General features: G+C 46.5%; 1 protein-coding gene across 2 annotated transcripts in view; it reads right to left on the bottom strand.

Annotated features, from left to right (window-relative positions):
* NDRG2 (NDRG family member 2) overlaps positions 1–20,022 on the bottom strand; it is a 96,341-nt gene that overhangs the window by 20,600 nt on the left and 55,719 nt on the right. For both annotated transcript variants that reach the window (XM_086923052.1, XM_086923053.1), the window contains exons 6-12: positions 16,211–16,271; positions 15,399–15,485; positions 15,244–15,300; positions 14,481–14,584; positions 14,071–14,115; positions 13,675–13,726; positions 11,070–11,117 (exon numbers count right to left, since the gene is read on the bottom strand). In XM_086923052.1, coding sequence (XP_086779178.1) covers positions 11,070–11,117; positions 13,675–13,726; positions 14,071–14,115; positions 14,481–14,584; positions 15,244–15,300; positions 15,399–15,485; positions 16,211–16,271 — 454 coding nt within the window. The remainder of the gene's footprint in view (positions 1–11,069; positions 11,118–13,674; positions 13,727–14,070; positions 14,116–14,480; positions 14,585–15,243; positions 15,301–15,398; positions 15,486–16,210; positions 16,272–20,022) is intronic.

The following is a 20,022-nucleotide window of genomic DNA, read 5'->3' as shown; positions in this document are numbered from 1 at the left end:
AGCACTTTCTGACTCTGAACGTGCAGCCCATGTCCACGGCTATGCTAAGGACAGTGGTGAGAATCGCTAGGAGATCTCCATAACACGTTTATCGGTGATAGCAGTGCCAGAGAAGAAAAAGGTACTGACAGTCTGCCCAGGATGTCATGATAAGGGCCTATATAAGGTGCCCTCTAAGCAGGAGCATACATAAAGACATATAGGGCAGCCAAACACCCTTTCACGGTAGAGACTGCCAATTATTGCTGAGCAATCACACTGGCACAGAATGTCAGAAAGATGAGCCTAAGAAGGGTTGAAGCCTGCTAACACGAAGCAATCTTAACCCAGTATCCACACAGACCTACTTGGCTGCAGGATATTGGTTGCTAGGATGACGTTTGCATCGCAGAAATTCAGCAGTGCTAGCCCACAGACAGAAAGGGGCAGCACAACTAGGGGCGCACAAGCAGCAGCACACCAGACAGTACCCCTCACTCAAGATCACCCACTCACCCTCTGCACCCCCAGACTCAAATGCACACTTCTCAACTGTAGATCGGCCCAAAGACACTCCTCGGAGGTCGCTGATCTCATCATCTCTTTGAACCTTGACCTAGCCATCCTAACTGAAACATGGCTAAATGAATCTTCCACTCCTATCATGGATATCCTAGTCCCTCCCAACTACTGCATCATTAGACTTGATAGACCCAGGAAGACAGGCGGTGGAATCGCATGCATTTACAAGAACAACCTCTCAATTAATAAAGTCTCCGCCCCCCTCTTACCACCTGTGAATACTTCTGCCTTGATGTCATCAGTGAAAACAAACCTGTTTGTTCACTACACATCATCTACCACCCACCTGGGGACAACCTCACCTTCTCCCAACAACTCATGGACACAATCTCAATCAACTCAGGACGGCAAAACACACAAATTTACCTTGGAGACTACAATCTTCACTGGAATGATGGTAGTGACGCAGTGGTCAATAGCCTCAAAAGCTACCTTAGCGCCTCTGACCTCACCCGAATTTGCAACAGCCCGACCCATGACAAAGGCTCTATCCTCGACCTCATCATCTCCAAAGAAGGCACTATTCAACTTGAATCAATCCAACCCTGTGACTGGTCTGATCACCATACTGTCACTTTCTACATCAATGAAATAGTTAAACGTATCCCGGTCCAATTCTCCAACCAAAGTTTGGAAAAGAGACCTGAAGAATCTCAAGCCAAGCTCTGTACCCTCTAACAGCTGCAATCTCCTACTTCCCCCTTCCGACGTTACTGACGTTCAGTGCCTAACGGACCACTATCTCAACACTATGACCTCAATAATCAAGGAGGCTGCACCGATGCAACTGAAAAGAGACACTACCAAGATCTCTAACCCTTAGTACGACGGGAGTCTCAATGGAGACAGACGGGCCATGCGAATGGCAGAGCGCACCTGGAGATCTGTTCCCTCGGCACTGCACTTAAAAATTCTGAAGAAAAAGAGAAACGCATACTTCAGGAAAATAAAACGCTCAAAGTCGGATTTCTTCAGATTCCAGCTCGACCAAGCAAAAAACCGTCCAAGAAAATTGTTCGAGCTAATTCGATCCCAATCCAAGGAACAACCCCAAGCAGTCGACACTTTGAGCAATGCACCTTCCTGTGAAGACTTCTCTGCATTCTTTAAACAAAAATCTGACAACATAAGGAGCGATCTCCTCACTGACGCAAACCTCTACTCCAAACACTACTGCATAACACCCAATGAACCAAAAAATAATGCGACATGGTCATCCTTTGACACGTACTCTGAAGAAGAAATTGACAATCTACTCAGCACCCTGAAACCTTCCAATCACCTCAATGACCCTCTTCCTGCCAACGCGGTAAAAGACTTCACCCCGCTGATCCTCCCACTCTGGACTAAAATTATCAATAGCTCACTTCAGCAAGGAATCATACCTGACTCCCTCAAAGTTGGACAAGTTACACCTTTACTAAAGAAACCAACAGCAGACCCCACTGATCTAAACAACTACCGTCCTATCACCAACATTCCCACTCTCGCCAAACTGTTGGAAAAATGCGTTCAACTACAATTGACAAAGCACATAAAACAGATTGATCTCCTCAACCCTCATCAATCAGGCTTCCGAGCAGGGCACAGAACCGAAACAGCTATCACTCACATAATTGGCGACGCCCTCCAAATCTTAGATCACAAGGACTCCTGCCTCCTTATCCTTCTTGATCTCTCGTCAGCATTCGACACTGTGAAACATGAGAACCTGCTCGAACTATTAAAAACAAGAATGGGTCTCTCCGGGACTGTTCTCCAGTGGTTCACCTCATTTCTTCACAACAGGTCTCAGAAATTCAAGAGCAACAACCTGATGTCCTCCCCAGTACCTGTATCGTTAGGTGTCGCTCAAGGATCCTGCCTATCCCCTACTTTGTTCAACTTAGTTATGGAACCTCGCACCACCTTGCTACAAGCATCCAATGTACACTTCCACATGTACGCCGATGACACTCAACTGTATCTCAAACTACAATCCCCCAAAGACATCATGCGTCTGAACTCAACGATCAGAAGCACCCAATCCTGGCTGGCCGATAACCACCTAAAACTCAATGCTATGAAAACTGAGTTCCTTCTGATCTCACCTCCCGCGAAAATCTCTACCACTCAAACTTGGCTTAAACACCTAACTGCACTCAATGTCCAACCGACCATCGTGGACTCAGCAAAATCTCTAGGCATAACACTTGACGCCAATCTCAACATGCAACAGCATATCAGCAAGGCAACTAAGGGAGCAAACTTCCAAATAAATACCTTGAGGAAACGTAAACCCTTCCTCCCAGCCAAAGACTTCCAAACTGCAGTACAAGCGCTAATCATCCGCCACATAGACTACGGCAGCATCGCCCTCTGCGGCCTCCCCCTAACTACAACTGCACCCCTGAGAGCCTCACTAAACGCGGCAGCGAGACTCATCACTGGATCAAAAAAACATTCACATATCTCCCCCGACTTCAAATCCCTGAACTGGCTGCCTTTTGAAGCCAGAATTCATCTGAAAATTGCCTGCTTGACACACAGGGCTATCCACCTGAACTCACATGGCTACCTCACTCAGAAACTGACACTCGGGCGGCTCGAGATCCACCAGAGGCACAGAGAATCTTCTGCTGAAACCTCGAAGATTCCGTAAGGAAAGAACTTACAAACGCTCCTTCTCAGGAATGGCACCTAGGATCTGGAACTCACTCCCTCCTGAAACCAGGCTCATCCCCTCCACTTTTCTTTTTAAGAAAGAAGTTAAAGCTATCCTCATGGCTAAATACACCTGAACTGCTACTCTTGATCTCTTAAGACTCTGCGTCGATCTGTACTCGTGCCTGATCCATTTGCACAGCTGTTTTTACCTGTATTACCGACCCTACCCGATTGTTTTTACTCCCTCCTATCTGTATTTTATGCTCCCTCCGGTACCCTCCCACCCTTGCCTATGTAAAGCGCTCTGTTATCTGCAAAGATCTTGTTTGCGCTATATAAAACTTTCAAAATAAATAAATAAAAATACCATAGCAAGCGAGAGGGCAAGACGCAAAGCTGACAATGCCCCAGTTACCACAGGGGATGGCACAATCCCCATCAGTGCCCCACCTTTCTGAAGGATCCGGACAGAGCATAAGAGCACGGAGGCAGACTATCACATGGGATAGCAGGATGCAACGGTGGAGCGCAGGACCCTAAATGCATGCTTGTCCAAATAGACTAACCAGATCCCTTAGTGTCGATGAGGACTCCGTGACTCCCATGTTCAGCCTCATTCCTTTCTACCTTGGACCTGTAAATTGGGCGGAGTTACCACTGATGTTCTTTGGTACCTGTAGGACCACTTGAATATTCCCAGACTACTTCCCAAGATTCAAGACAATCTTCAGAAACGTGGAGGAAAATTGCAAGCGGTTTTTCAATCCTTTAATCCTAATTTACATGATGTTAATCAATTATTATAAGTTGTTATGCATTGCATGGAGAAGTCAGACACCGGCTGCTGGTAAGAACCGACTATCCACCACAATTCCCTGCGGATTTTGCTGCTAGAGACGCTGTGTTGATTGCTACTAATTACTGAAGCTAGAAAAGGCCAGACTGCAACCGGCATCTGTAATCAAAACACAGGGGAACCCCTTGCTGATTTTTTATATTGCTTGATAGATATTTTTTATAGCCATTCTGGAATTGTGAAGGCTGCTGAAATTGCGGAGGCGGCAGTGGGGACTGCTTCGGGTCAAGGGATGCTACCAAAAGTGCAGGAGCAATTAAAAACTAGGTTTATTGGTTTGCAAAATAAAAACTTGCCAAAGCTGATTTTTCTAAGCAATCACTGAGTAGCAGTTCAAAAGCATAATCGAGAATCCACCCAATGTAAACTAATGTAGCTACAAATGCATTGCTTACAACAAGCAGTCAGAGGGAGGTGCAGAGGAGACCCTGTGGGCAGGGAGGACCCAAGGATGGGAAGGGCGCCCTTCTTGGTAACATCGCAGGTTTTAATTGTCATGAATCAGAGCACTGGAAACAAGACCGCCTGAATACGTCCCCAAGCTCCCTTGGCAGCCCAAACAACCTGATTCCCCTCCGCCTCCTCCTCTTCCAAACAGATGCCAGAAGGGAGCAGGCTACACTTTAATCCCTGCAGACCAGAGGCAAGTATATGTATGATGTGTCAGCAACATAAATCCCACTCGGTTCCTTAACGATGCTGGCCCCAATCAATCTGCTCCATTAACCTCTTCCTTTCCCTCTCTTTCTTTCGCGGACAATATGATGGAGTCCGGAAGCATGTATAACACGTGTTCTGTGCCGTGTCTTCAATACAGTGTTGCTTTCTTTGGGTGTAACCAACTTACTTTCTGTTTTTAGCCCCACTTCCTCAGCAAACATGTTTGAGAGGGATCTTTTGTGTAAGCTAAACTGTACTGTAGACATTACTAGCAAGGACGTGCGTTTGGATCTTCTGACTAAAAATGAAATGCTGTTTTTGCTGTGTGTTGTGAAAACGAATGCCCTGCTAATGTTCAGGATACTATGACGGTTTGATTCCAGACCATGGCTGATGCATTGGTCCAAGATTTGTCCTCGGTGGTCTTCGCATACTAGTGGTGTTATCTGTATTTTCAACACAGACTTCGTTAATATCAGACTGAACCCAATGAAAAAGCTTCCCTCCATACCATAATATTCACTATGTCCTCAAGTGGAAGCAGGAATTCGCCCACTTATTGCAGTTGATGAATTCTAAGTTTTCTGGTACCCACTGTTAGCATCTGTAACCCTCCCATTCCACCCATCAAGAAGCCAGGTAAAGAAACATATTGCTTTGTACATGATCTGCATGCCATAAATGCTGCTGTATTACCAAGCTTTCATGTTGTGCCAAACCTGCCTACCGTTCTGTCATATTTCATCTACTGCCACATGGGGTACGGCTGCCAATCCACGATCTGCTTTCTTCTCTATCTCTATACAACCTGAAAGTTAGTCCATTTTAATATTCTCTTTCAGCGACTCCAGCATCACATGGACTCAACATGTTCAGAGGTGGTTTACAGTCATCTTCCAGCTTTTCACGAGCCTTAAAGATTTGGTAACCCCGTTTTTTTCCCAGCATTCGGACGATTTATTGGCTTCCTCATCAACTCGACCAATGCAAACAGGATTCCATATATTTGCTCACTAAATTAGCTTACAGAGAAAAAAAATCGATTTTTTTTTTCACTTCATGTTCAATATTTGGATCACAACATCTCGGCCGGAGAAAGATATCTGTCTGCTGATTGCATTGCGACTGTCCGTAACCTACCTTGACCCATCACCATCTCTCATGTACTTAGTCTTTTAGGGATGAGTGGATATTGCAGACCGTGGATATTGAGTTATGCTAGATTTTGTGAAAAAGGAAACCCAAGACTTTTGTCCTGGTCCATGTAAAAAGCCAAACAAGTCTTTGGGTCTTTGAAACATGCATTTTCTTCAGTCCTTGTTCTGGCTCTACCAGACTATCCCAAAATGTCCTGGTGTACTGCCTGCCAGAGAAATAGGTCTGTAGCTAAGCGCATCAACGCAGTCCTTAAGGTGTCTCAACTTGTCACAGGTTCTTGGGTATCCAATCATTTGGGAATGGCTAGGTTTTATACACAGTGGATACTGGGTGATGCAGGCCGAATATGCTACTTACCAGTATGCATCTGTTCTTGGCATGTAGGGCTGCTGACATTCATATCTGTGCAAAGATCGCCGCCTAGTGTTGGGTCCGGATGAGTCCTGGACTCATTGTTGTCCTGGAAGAGTCTTCGAAGTATCACGAGATAGGTGGCTCCTCCCCTGGACTACAGTGCGCATGGGCATCGACTCCATCCTCAGATTGTTTTTAGCCATTGTGGCCAAGATGGAGTGAAACTAAGTGAATGATGACCATGCTAGAAGTATGTGTGAATGCTGCAGCCGCTACAGGCGCCGGGGAGGAGGGCGGGCGATATGAATGTCAGCAGCCCTACATGCCAAGAACAGATGCATACTGGTAAGTAGCATATTCGGTTCGAGGCATGTGGGCTGCTGAATTCATATCTGTGCATAGAATACATAGCAGTCCCTCCATTAACGGCGGCCGCCCGTGCCAGCTGAAGCAGTTTGGAAAAGTGTTTTTAGAACAGCCTGCCCTACAGCTGCCTGCTGTTTGGAGTGCACATCAACACAGTAATGTTTGGTAAATGTGTGTGTGGTGGACCATGTGGCTGCTCTACATAGGTCTTCCAAAGGAATATTTCCAAGGAAAGCCATGGAGGCCCCCAACTTTCGGGTGGAGTGGGCCCGTGGTGGAATGGTGAGAGAGCGCTTGGCTTTCTGATAGCAGATCTGAATACATTTAACGATCCACCTGGCTATACCAGCCTTGGAAATGGGGTTACCTTTGTTTTGTGGCGCAAAGGCAACAAAGAGTTGTTTAGTCTTCCTAAAATTCTTGGTCCTATCAATGTAATACATTAGGGCCCTTTTGACGTCAAGTGTGTGGAGCATTCTCTCCGCCAGTGACTCTGGATTTTGGAAGAACACAGGTAGTTCTATAGTCTGGTTGATATGAAACCGAGACACTACTTTAGGAAGGAATTTAGGGTTAGTGCGAAGCACCACCCTGTTAGAATGAATTTGAATAAATGGCTCTTGGATAGTTAGTGCCTGGAGTTCACTAACTCGTCGTAGCGACGTAATCGCTATAAGGAAAGCCACTTTCCATGTCAAGAATTGAATCTCGCAGGAATGCAGTGGTTCAAAAGGGGAACCCATCAGCCTGGTGAGGACCACATTGAGGTTCCACTCCGGAGCTGGTGGCGTCCGCGGAGGAATGACTCGTTTGAGTCCTTCCAGAAAGGCTTTAATGGCAGGCACCCTGAAAAGTGAGAGGTGCTGTCTGTCTTGGAGATAAGCAGCCATTGCGGATAAATGTATGCGAATGGAAGCATAGGCCAGATTACATTTGTACAGATGTAAGAGATAACAAATGATGTTCTGAATAAATGCATCCAGCGGGTTAATGTTGTGGCCTGCACAGTAAATGACAAACCGCTTCCACTTCGCCACATAGCATGCTCTGGTGGTGGGCTTCCTTGCCTCCCGGATGATGTCCATACAGTCAGGAGGTAAGTTGAGGTAGCCAAACTCTAAGACCTCAGGAGCCAGATTGCCAGGTTGAGCTGTTGCGGATCTGGATGCTGAATGTCGCCATGGCTCTGCGTCAAAATCCTGGGTGTGAGGCGCAGCCTTTGATGCAGTACCACGGACAGTTCCAGAAACATGGTGTACCATGGTTGGCGAGCCCACGTCGGAGCAACCAGGATGAGAGTCATCGAGTGCTACTTCAGTTTGCGTGCCACCAGCGGTATTAGAGGTGCTGGGGGAAAAGCGTACGCAAATTTGCCTGACCAGTTCATCCATATCGCATTGCCTTGCGACTGTGGGTGTGGAAACCTGGCGGCAAAGCTCCGGCATTTTGCGTTCGCCTTTGTGGCGAACAGGTCTATCTCTGGATGACCCCACCTTTGGAAGTACGGGTGGAGTACCGATGGCTGTATCTCCCACTCGTGCATTTGGTGGCTGTACCTGCTGAGAAGGTCCGCTATCGGATTGTCTTTGCCTGGGAGGTGTTCTGCCATGAGGAAGATGTTTCTCTGAATGGCCCACTTCCACATGCTCTGAGCCAGATGAGACAACTGTGGAGAGTGTGTCCCCCCCCTGCTTCTGAATGTAGTACATGGCCGTCATGTTGTCCGTCCGGATCAACACGACCTTGTTGCACAGATGTACTTTGAAGGCTTTTAGTGCCATGAAGATCGCCAACAGTTCTAGAACATTGATGTGCATCTTCCTTTGCTGTGGTGTCCATAGGCCCTGCACAGTGTAATGGAGTACATGAGCTCCCCATCCCTGGAGAGAAGCTTCCGTCGTCAGGATGATCTGTGGCACAGGCTCTTGGAACGGTCGTCCCTTGCAAAGGTTTTGTGGATTCCACCAATGCAGAGAGTTGTATGCCCGACCGCTCACCAACACTAGGTCTTTCAACTGTCCGTGAGCCTGAGTCCACTGACGTGCTAAGCACCCCTGAAGCGGACGCATATGTAGTCTCGCGTGCAGGACTATGGAGATGCAGGAGGCCATCATGCCTATCAACTGCATGAACACTCGCGCTGGGAGCGAGTGTTGAGGTCTGAATCTTTGTATCAGCGATTGAATGCTGTTGACCCTCACTGAATTTGGCTGTGCTGTGGCTGTCAGAGTGTTTAACGTCGCACCCAGATACTGCCGTATGTGGGCGGGTTGCAGGTGGGACTTTGGGTAATTCAGTGAGAATCCCAGATCGTGAAGAAGGTGAATGGTGTGGGACATGTGGGCGGCACACTGCTGGGCTGACTTTGCCTGGATGAGCCAGTCGTCCAGATAAGGGTAGACGTGAATGTTTTGTCTCCTTCGGTGCGCCGCCACCGTCGCCAGGCACTTTGTAAACACCCTGGGTGCCGTGGTGACCCCAAAAGGCAAAACCTTGAACTGGTAATGTTGGTTTTGGATGGTGAACCGGAGGTATTTTTTGTGTGACGGGTGCGTCGGAATGTGAAAATACGCATCCTTTAGATCTAAAGTTGCGAGAAAATCCCCTTGACTGAGCAACGGTAGTACTTGCTGCAGGGTCAGCATGTGAAAGCTCTCCGATAGAATGTACTGATTGAGGGGTCCGAGGTCCAGTATGGGTCTGAGGGACCCGTCCTTTTTTGGTATCAAGAAGTACAGAGAGTAAACTCCTGTGCCTCTTTCTTCCACAGGCACGAGCTCGATTGCCCCTTTTTGCAGCATGACGAGGACTTCCTGCTGCAATAAGTGCAAATGCTCGGCAGACATAGGACGGCGTCTTGGGGGTATGTTGGGTGGAGTGGATTGTAACTCCAGACAATAACCGTACTGTATAAGCGGTGTGACCCACCTGTCTGTGGTGATGGATTTCCAGACCGGCAGGAACTGTTGAAGTCTCCCCCCGACCGGTGTTGCGTGGCCGGGGGGCAGTGACAAGGCGTCACTGTTTGTTAGTGGCAGAGGATCTGGAGTTGTTGTTCCCACGACCCCTGCCTTTGGTGCTGTTTAAACGATATCCACCTCGAGTTTGTTTGGTGTATGTGGACTACGTGTTGCCTTTATAGTACTGCGTGGTTTGGGAGAGCTGGCCTCTGTAAACACCTCTAGTGCTTGAGCGACGAAAAGAACCACCCATGAATTGCTGGGACTGCAAGGCCCCCATGGACTTAGCAGTTTCAGTGTCCTTTTTTATCTTTTCCAAGGTGGTGTCCACCTCTGGGCCAAACAGATGATCAGGGTTTACTGTCTGATTAAAAATGGTGGTCTGTATCTCTGGCTTAAATCCCGAACTCCTGAGCCAGGCATGTCGTCTCAGCATGACCCTAGTGTTGACAGCTCTGGCCGCGGTATCAGCCACGTTCAGTGCACATTTAATGGAAGCATTGGATATTAGCTTCCCCTCTTGAATGAGCATCTCAGCTGCCTCTTTGTATTCGTCTGGCAGGAGCTGCAACAGTGTCTCCAGTGTGTCATAGTGTGCCCTGTCATACCTCGCTAGAAGTGCTTGTGTATTTGAAATGCGCCAGATATTGGCCGCTTGAGCTGCCACCCTTTTCCCTGATGCCTCAAAGACCTTAGATTCTTTATCTGGGGGAGGAGCATCACCCGTTGTCTGAGAATTAGCCCTCGTCCGGGCATTTGAAACAACAAAAGAGTCTAAAGGCAACTGTCGCTTGATGTACGTAGGGTCAGTAGGCACTGGTTTATACTTCTTCTCAATTCTAGGGTTTATCACCCTGGCTCTGGTAGGCTCTTTAAAGATCTCCCCAGCATGTTATTGTAATTATTGATGACGATGATTTCTCCTGGTGGTATCTCTGGTAATGGCTAGAAGGACTTTGAGGCTGGGCTATGAAAACACTGAAAGTTAGCTTAATCTTTATTGTGGCTTTCTTGCTGATGTTCATTTTTGTCCAATTGTTTACCCTCTCCTTCTCAAGCCTAATGAAAGGCAATACTAACGCACGATCTCTTAAAATTCCAGTTTAAGACAAAAGTAAGTATGGAAAGAAAAACTTCAACTAATGAATTTAGAGCTGTTTTAGTTACATCATTAATAGCACATGGAAGGGGCAGCTGTAGAATAATTTAAATGTGGCTGCTTGTTTGGTATAAATGTAACTGCCTCTTCAATGTTTTTCTGCTCATGCTAACTTGTCATAATTGGATGTGCACGTCTGCGAACTTTGTGTCCTGGCACACTAGATGCCACAGTTTGAAAACCGGCTTTTTCATCCTAACTGGCATTCATGTAAGGAGGTTTCTAGGGGACTATTAGAGTCAGGTCATATGAAAGGCTAACAAGAAGAACGATGGGTCCCCATCACTGACAGGTTTTACTGTAAATAAAAAACACTTGGAAAAAAAAAGTTTCTGGCTCTCTCACTCACCTTCAGGAAGGAGGTCTGGGTGGGGTCCAGCTTAGAATTACACTCCACCTGCAAGAAGAGAAATATCAAGAACAGGTCAAAAAAGAACAGCTGGTTTGTTAGGACTACATACTGTTCTTACTGTAACACATGGTCATGGCCCAAAGCTAGGGGTGCTGCTGGAGTAAAGTGAATATGTTGAGTTAGAGGGACTGCTTCTATAATAACTCCTTCTGGGTGTACTTCTGAAGTAACGCAGATCCTGAGAAAGGAGAGTATAGTATGATTTGCACGTTATACTTGCTGGGAAAAATGTTGAAGACACCCGGAGGGAAGCAAAGCAATCTACATCGTCTGCAATTACATCTGCTGGAAGAGCTTTTAAAGTCATAAAGGGCTGTTCTAAAGGTAAACTTACAAATGGGTAAATATATGCATATATGTTTAGTCTTACACTTTGTAGTAAATTTACTGCTTTAGACTATTCACCATTTAAGAGGGCACAATTACATGTGTGTGCCTATATTTCTTTACCTACGAGTTCAGGAAGTGGAGCCTAATTTAGAAGTGTAAAGATACTACTTATAAATTTTCACATGTAGGCACAGAACACCACCACCAGTGAAGAGAGCTCTCTATAGTTAAGTATACAGAAATGTTTAACAGTGAATTAAAGTAAAACATATAAACTAGTAAATATATTTGTGAAATAAATATTAATGTAACATTTAAAATTCAGAGTCAAAAAAGCTACCGAATGTACTTAATTTTGAAATAAATTAGATTTTTAACACTGTAAATTAAAATTATTTGTCTCAAGATTCTAATTCTGCTCTTAAAAATTAAACTTATACTGATGTAGTAAAAAATATTAAGTTATGGACAGAATTTAAATTAATGTATTTTTTTAATTAAGTTACATTCATTTTTACATTTATAAAAGATTACTAACATATAATAAAAGTACTTTATTTGTAGATATTTTTAATGTACAATTAAACGTGCTTCCATTTTAAAAAATGTAAAATATGTTAATTTAATTTAACATTCATTCCTATGGGGTTTTAGTTTAAGTCTCTGCCTCCATGATTGCTACCGCTGTTGGACATTTATGACGGTTTTGGATCCTTTCTGGCTGTAATACCTGAAGAAGTGCAGTTTGTGAAAAGCAATGAGTTACTCTTTCGTGGGTGGTTGCATGTCCATCCACAACGCTCTCTAAAACCTTCATTAATCCTTATGTAGCTCCTCCCCTTTAGTAGTAGGTTTCCCCATTTTCCAGCCACCACTCCCTGAACCTCCCACATATACTACTGAAACATACCTAAGTGTGCTGAGATCTCTGCAAATAAAAGGGTGGAGGAGGTGTAAACCTCCACACAGTTACGTGAATAGCATTTTGTAGTACACAAGTAGCAGTACTGTAGCACTATTAAATGTACGACAAATTGCAGTTTGTGAATAGGCTCCATAAAGCCTACGACGTAGGAAGCCAAGTTCTGTTTTTACAGCAACACCTGCTGCACAGTACAAGAGGTACAGCACAAGGAAGAGTCCATTACTCCTCTTAGAGTTGTAGCTGTAGAAGGAAGGTGATAAGCTGCTGACTTTCTGCTGAAGACCGAAAGAAGGCGCTGAGTACCAAAGCAGCATTTAATAAAAAACAATTTTTTTTATTTTTTAACAATGCTGAAAATATAATAAAAGTGACTAAGATGATAATAATAAATTAAGAAATGTATTAGGAATCCTAAAGCTGTCCACCACTTATTTGGTAAACTGAGCATTATGCACAGTACCCATGGAGGTATCAGTAGGTATCAATGAGGGCAGAATAGAGGTGGAGGGCAAGCTCTCTCTCCTTGCTAATCTTGCTCAGTTTCCACACTATCTTAGAAGGTTCAATCTAGAATGTCTGCGAAAATACCCTAAGCGTCCTTAAGTTTCTTGCCAAAGGTTAAACTTCATGAATCAGCCGAACAATGCAATGCATTCTTTTAGACCTTTCTTTCTGGCACAGGATGGACAAGTGTCATTGTTGGAACAGTGCCTGGACGTACAGTGGAGAAATACTCCGTCCCAACGGAAGAGACGAAGATATTCTTCTTCCCATCCAGAAGTTAAACTACTGGAAGCAGGAGGCAGATGAAGGCTTCTGAACGCACAACAGCACAACTGCGTATTGGGGGAAACTGCTCCACAAGAGTGGAAAATAAAGTTCGGGATAAGGCACTGCACTCTCGAACATCTGAGCAGCAGGATGGTGGCCATTCCACTCTAATGATTGTGCTGCCTAGCTGCCACATTTCCTCTTCTCTATTTTTCTTTCGAATTGAACAAATAAAACTTACCTTAAATAAAATATTCTAAACATTTTTTTTACAAATCCAACTTGTTTTGAAAGTGTTTTGGATCTATATATTTGTTTTAGTCCGGGGATTACACACATAGGAACTATTCTACATTTATAAATATTAACAAAGATCTCATGAAGGGAAGCTGCTCTCGCAGTATTATTTTCTGGCCATGATAGAGGTGATGTTTCAGTAAAACAGTTATCCTGGTGTGAGTGAGTGCAGAAAGTCAAAGAAAGCTCCTAGAGGCTCTATTAACACTTGTCACTTACCACAGCATCCTCGTGAGGAGCCTGGTCACCAACCACTAACAGCACTGGACACCTGCAAAGGAGAACATTAACTTTCAGGCAGCGCAATGACTAACTCAAATAAGCTGAAGAACCACATTATGTTGCTTATAAAAATTCACTACGGAAGAAGCTGGTGTGGTGATCTGTCAACGAGGTGGAGGTGTCGACAACAGAAAAAACAACACTGACAATTAGCACTATAGACGTTACCCTTGGGACCAGGGAAAGGGAGGAGGGGGAAAACAAGGAATGCAATCTCAACATAAGCAGAATAATCCATGGAATAATGAGGGCCCTCCAAGCTAGGATCTCTTCTCATTGTAAATTGTTTAAGAGGCAAAATGGAAAGGCCACCAAAAAGATGAATATGCTTACTTGAGGGAAACCTCGCCTCCTCTCTCCAGGTTTAAGTCTCGTCGGCTGTTGGAGTAAAAGGGAAGTATTCAGTGATACAGGAAGAAACAACTCGGCCAGAGAAAAAGTTAGCAAACTAATCAATGAGACTCCCAACGAACATTCTGCGTCTCCTTGATGTTCGGAATCTATAACCCACAAATTAGCATCCATTCGAACATTCTTCCCAACTAGTTTCTTTCTTTTCATAGCTATCGACTCCATCATCTACCTCTTTCCGCCAGATGGACCAGAGTCAATCAAAAGGTGCACCTGGGCAGTAAGCCCCCTATCACAGGGCCCTTTTGAGAGGATCCCTATCACTGGAGTGTGAAGAAGAGTAAACACTGTAAGCCCTCCCAGAGCGCAGAGAGCCTGCAGACACAACACACCTATTGTAGCTGTTCCAGTACAGGTTGTAGTTGCCAAGGATGGGGGAGGCCAACAGCGCCTCTTTGTACTGATTGACCACGTCTGCGTTTTTGGCCAGGTCCTCCTGCAGGTGAGAGGAGAGAGGAAAGAGGTAAGAAGCACAGAACAGGAAATGTGGGTAACAGTTCCAGCATGCAGCACTTCAGAGCCGGTGATAATAAATCGAACAGAGGTCTGAGCATGGGTAGGTATGGGAAAGATTGAGCAAGAGGCTGTCAGAAGCAGACATACAGACTGGAGCAGAGATCCAGGCAAACTGTCTATGAAGGAAAAGTAAAAAAAAATGTAGCCCTCTGAGATTGCCATAAGGAAGAAAGAGCAAGAGCATTTCTCAAAGAAAAATTAGACAAGCCCTCACAATAGGAATGGCCCAATGATTGAGGGCAAGAGAAGCCTCGGGTGATAATCCCCCTGTAGAAGACTTCCTCCATGACAGGGCACAGGGGGAAGATCCACTGGAGAGGTCTTTATCCAGGAAGAACCATCACCTGCTGAGGAGATCATGCAAATTGGCAAGAAAGAACCCCAAGAAACAACCCCCTTGAGAGACGTTTACTAATCACAAGAATGTCATCAGTGACTCGAGGGAAGGACATTCTGATTAAGATGGACAGCAGTGGATCCTTAGGGGACCACTACATGCGAACAAGACAAATGAACACAGACATGCATCATGTATGCAATTCCAACATCCTATTAGAAAGGCTTGTCCATGAAACTTACTGCACTGAAGAGGTGAGCGATGATCATTTCTGCGATGGAAGAGGTGAGTCCAGACAGCTGAGGAAGATGGGGAGAGGTTTTAAAAACAAAGCCCTTAACAATTGGAATTCACTCTCTTGCCCACTAGCCAGACAGGACTACTAATGTTCTGATACCTTATGAGTAGCCCAGTCCATCCAGCCTTTGGCATTGGGGTCAATGTTGAGCAGAACCAAACCTTCCACTGTGTCTGGATGATTGAGCTGAAATAAAAAAAAAGAGAACGATAAGCGAGACAGAGGTTAGTTAATATAGGGAGATCAAAAGGAGGGGGTGAGAGGGATGCAAAAGAGCAGAGATGCAGAAAAAAGATGAGAAAGGGAAGGAAAATGTTGAGAGAAAAGAGCGACGATAGAGACTGAGGCATATAGAAGTGAGTAGGAATGGTGAAAATAGAGCATGGCGATCAAACGTGAGGAGAGAAATGTGAAATGTGTGATGGGAGGATGGGCAAAGGTGAGCAAAGAGCTTGCAAATGGTGAAGAGGATGGGGTGTGAGGAGGAATCGAGGGAGAAGGAATGGAACGTTAGCAGGAGAAGGAGAGAAAGGTGATGCTAAACTACCTACAAAGTACCAGGATTAGGATCGCTCCTTTCTTTAAACTAGTTTAAAAATAGAACCACTGTTACAATAATGGCTGGTAAGCCTCATTGCGCTACCGTACACTTCTCTCTCCCTACAAATAAATGATTTTTGCTACAAGTGCACAAACTTGTTAGTCTAATCTGCTTTGTGACTCCACACAGCACTGAGAAGCTCAAAGAATTCTGTGATCTATTTTTCTATAGAAACAAACTATTCTTTGCAGAGGTGAATATGAGCAGGAGAGGAGGATGGGAGAGGTTAAGGATAGAAAAATGGATGAGCTGGACAGGGCAGAGAGAAACAGTGAGGGCTGCAGGGTGAGACTGCTTCGATTGTGCATACCGTGTATCTGGCCATCACGTAGGCTCCGGCGCCAACACCAATCCCGATAATACTGGAGAAGCTGCAAGAAAAACAAGCTGGGATCACCGAGGATGGAGGCTGTGGCCTAACCACCCGCAAGAGACTGCGACACAATTCGACTTTGTTTTCATTCTCTTTAGGGCAGCTCATTTTTCTCAAATCTAACTAAACTCGCCCAGAATGGGCCTACAAGTCCCTCAGTGCATGGATTCGAAGGTCTCTCTCCGGTTGTCCGCAGCCGTGTTTACTTTCTCCCATTGGACAGGTGCACGCTCCCACGTTAGCCTTGTACATATACATGCAGGTGTCACAGAAAAAAATGTATCGACCTTTGGCTGTTAGTAATGTCTTCTTGTATTTGGAAAGCTGCATTTTGCAAGACAAACTTAGGGGAAGCATGGAGCTCACTGCGGGTTCTCCGCTACAGAAGGCCTCCACGGGTCACCTCCATTTCACTCTCATACAACATAATAAAGTGTAAAATTATAGCTAGGGATCGGTTAAGAAATCATGGTCCGTTAGAGGAACCGTGGTGCTGGGTTATGGATAGAGCCTTCCTACACCCCATAAGCAGTGGTAAACTATCTCTCCTTCATTAATACAGCATGTTAAAAAGAACTTCTGCGCCTCGTTGGCGCTATGAAGCACTAAGTAAATGCAACTATCTGACGGTACAATACAATACACTTCTAGCGTTCTGAACCACATTTTATACCAAGACACTATGGTCTCAATTAAGACTCAAATTTGTACATTGTTCTATTATGGGTAGGTCCTGGTGAGCTGCGACAGCAGACGGAGGTCTCACGTGCTAAAGTTAAGGGTACAAGGAACACTCTACTCCTTCGTTAAGGATCCAGAGCGGAAGCGCATCTTCCACTAGCACAGAACCCGGGCCTACAGGTACAGTCCCGGACAGCCTCACCCTCTCAGCTGCAAGGGCTAGGACTGGTATCTCCCAAGGCAAGACCAAGGGCTGCCACAGACCCCTCTTCTGCACAGCCCAGACAGATGCCACCTCTGCAGAACCCGGACAGCTGGCGCATTCCACCGATACAGCAGAGCAAGACTGACTGCCATGGGACATTCTCTCCTCACTTAGCACAGGGAGCCATGGCTGAGAGACCCTTCAATTTTAAAGGACTGAAGGCCACAGGAGACCCCGTCTTCACTCACTTAGTGTTGAAGAATAAGGCAAACACCTGCCTCGCACAGCAGCAACAACCACCGAACCACTCGCTCACTCACTGTTGAAAGCTGCGGCAGAAAACGGTCTAGAAATTCAACAATTGATTGAGACTCCGACAGATTTTCTCCTCAGTGCTGTGGGTCCGCCTGCTTGCTGACTGTGGAAGGTAAGAGCCACTGTCCTCATCTGCCCAGGATCAATGGCCACTCTAGGCACTTATTTTTTTTTTTTAATAGAGGATTGTTCAATGCTCTCACCGGATTTGCTCATCACTAACTCAGGCTTCACCCCCCCCCCCCCCCCCCCCCCCACTTAATTCACTCATGGTTAATCGTCACCCCACTCTGTCACACTCCGGTTTGAAAGTTACTGCAGATGAGACTAGTAACAACAGTTCTGAGGTGTGAAACATTTCTAGATTCACATGTGTATTTTTCAGCCATTTAACTAGAGGGGGCGGGGTGGTCAGGACGTGCTGCTAAAACCAAAGTTACATCTTTGTGCATCGATCGTAGGTTAAGGATACTACGATAGGCTCTCATTCACCAGAATACTGCTAACCCCTAATAAGTGCATTTTTTAAAGTTGTTTTTACGTCTGACTTGATAGTCACCATACCTTATGTGAATAACAAAAAAAGAGCTTTCAAAGTACCATGGAGAAAGGGGCTTCGGCTCCACCCACATGCTGGTTAACTGGAGGACACGATTTGATTATGTCACAGTTGTGTGCTTCCACTGAAAAGAGTGCTTGTGCTGCTTGCTTGTGTAGTTTGTGACAAAGCTTATAACGCTAACTACTGATCAGGGAGCTCACCGCCTAATCCCTGCAACACGCCTGCTGTTAACCGGACCTTGGACCACGCTGCATCATCGCTGGAGTCATCTGCTGCACCCGAGGGCGGGAGAGGAACACTCCGTGAGGGCTGCGAGCGCCAGGTGAGGGACAGGGACTCCATTTCCCAGGAGTCCCTGGGTTGCCATCACCTGCACCTGGACGCTCTCCCTGCTTGCCCCGCCCCCAACCGCCGAGCTAAAGGTGCCGCCTGCCCAGGACACTGAGGGAAACGCCTTTAACGCTAACTACTGATCAGGGAGCTCACCGCCTAATCCCTGCAACACGCCTGCTGTTAACCGGACCTTGGACCACGCTGCATCATCGCTGGAGTCATCTGCTGCACCCGAGGGCAGGAGAGGAACACTCCGTGAGGGCTGCGAGCGCCAGGTGAGGGACAGGGACTCCAATTCCCAGGAGTCCCTGGGTTGCCATCACCTGCACCTGGACGCTCTCCCTGCTTGCCCCGCCCCCGACCGCCGAGCTAAAGGTGCCGCCTGCCCAGGACACTGAGGGAAACGCCTTTAACGCTAACTACTGATCAGGGAGCTCACCGCCTAATCCCTGCAACACGCCTGCTGTTAACCGGACCTTGGACCACGCTGCATCATCGCTGGAGTCATCTGCTGCACCCGAGGGCGGGAGAGGAACACTCCGTGAGGGCTGCGAGCGCCAGGTGAGGGACAGGGACTCCATTTCCCAGGAGTCCCTGGGTTGCCATCACCTGCACCTGGACGCTCTCCCTGCTTGCCCCGCCCCCGACCGCCGAGCTAAAGGTGCCGCCTGCCCAGGACACTGAGGGAAACGCCTTTAACGCTAACTACTGATTAGGGAGCTCACCGCCTAATCCCTGCAACACGCCTGCTGTTAACCGGACCTTGGACCACGCTGCATCATCGCTGGAGTCATCTGCTGCACCCGAGGGCGGGAGAGGAACACTCCGTGAGGGCTGCGAGCGCCAGGTGAGGGACAGGGACTCCATTTCCCAGGAGTCCCTGGGTTGCCATCACCTGCACCTGGATGCTCTCCCTGCTTGCCCCGCCCCCAACCACCTCATCACCATATTGGGAACGTCCGACCCCCGCTACGCGGGACGCGTGCGGGACGCCCGGGGCTAAGCCCGGGCAAAGGGCGGGCCCTCTGTGGCCCTCAGAGGCCTGAGGAGCCTGGCCTGGGCTACCACCCCTGCTCGTTTATATTCCGCCCAAGGGACAAACGGACACATAAACTGTAAGTTGCCTAAAATCCTTGAATAGTGTCTGTGGACTGTTAGTCATAAGTATTAGTTAATTGCTATATGTTTAGGATCTTTATTACCCTCTACCCTGTGCTTTGAGGCTGTTTAAAAATCGGTGGTGGGGAGTGCCATGAATTGCTGTGAAACCAGGAGCATGGCAGACGCAGAATCAAAAAAATTAACTGGTACCCTAGACGATTTTATTGTTCGTACTCATGCACTGATTGACGAGGGGATAATTTTAATGGACAGGAGGGTGTCGCAAGATCTGGCTATGGCCAAGAGATCTTCCTTAGGTCCAATTGCCCAGGCCTGCACGCCCAATCCTGAGAGTCGCTCTTATACCCTCGCTTTGGTACATAATCTCGGGGATACTGGGGATTTTGATGCTTTAAACTCACGGCAGGATCTGGAGGCCACCCCCAATCTTGATCTCATAACAGAAAGCGACCCAGACAGGACAGAGTTAATTAATTCAACCGGGGCTAGCGTTATACACCAAAAGGGTCTAAAAGAAGGGGCAATTCCCAA

This window comes from Lissotriton vulgaris, chromosome 5 (genome assembly GCF_964263255.1).
Source record: "Lissotriton vulgaris chromosome 5, aLisVul1.2, whole genome shotgun sequence".
Taxonomy (NCBI): domain Eukaryota; kingdom Metazoa; phylum Chordata; class Amphibia; order Caudata; family Salamandridae; genus Lissotriton; species Lissotriton vulgaris.
This window is presented reverse-complemented; position numbering and strand designations above follow the sequence as displayed.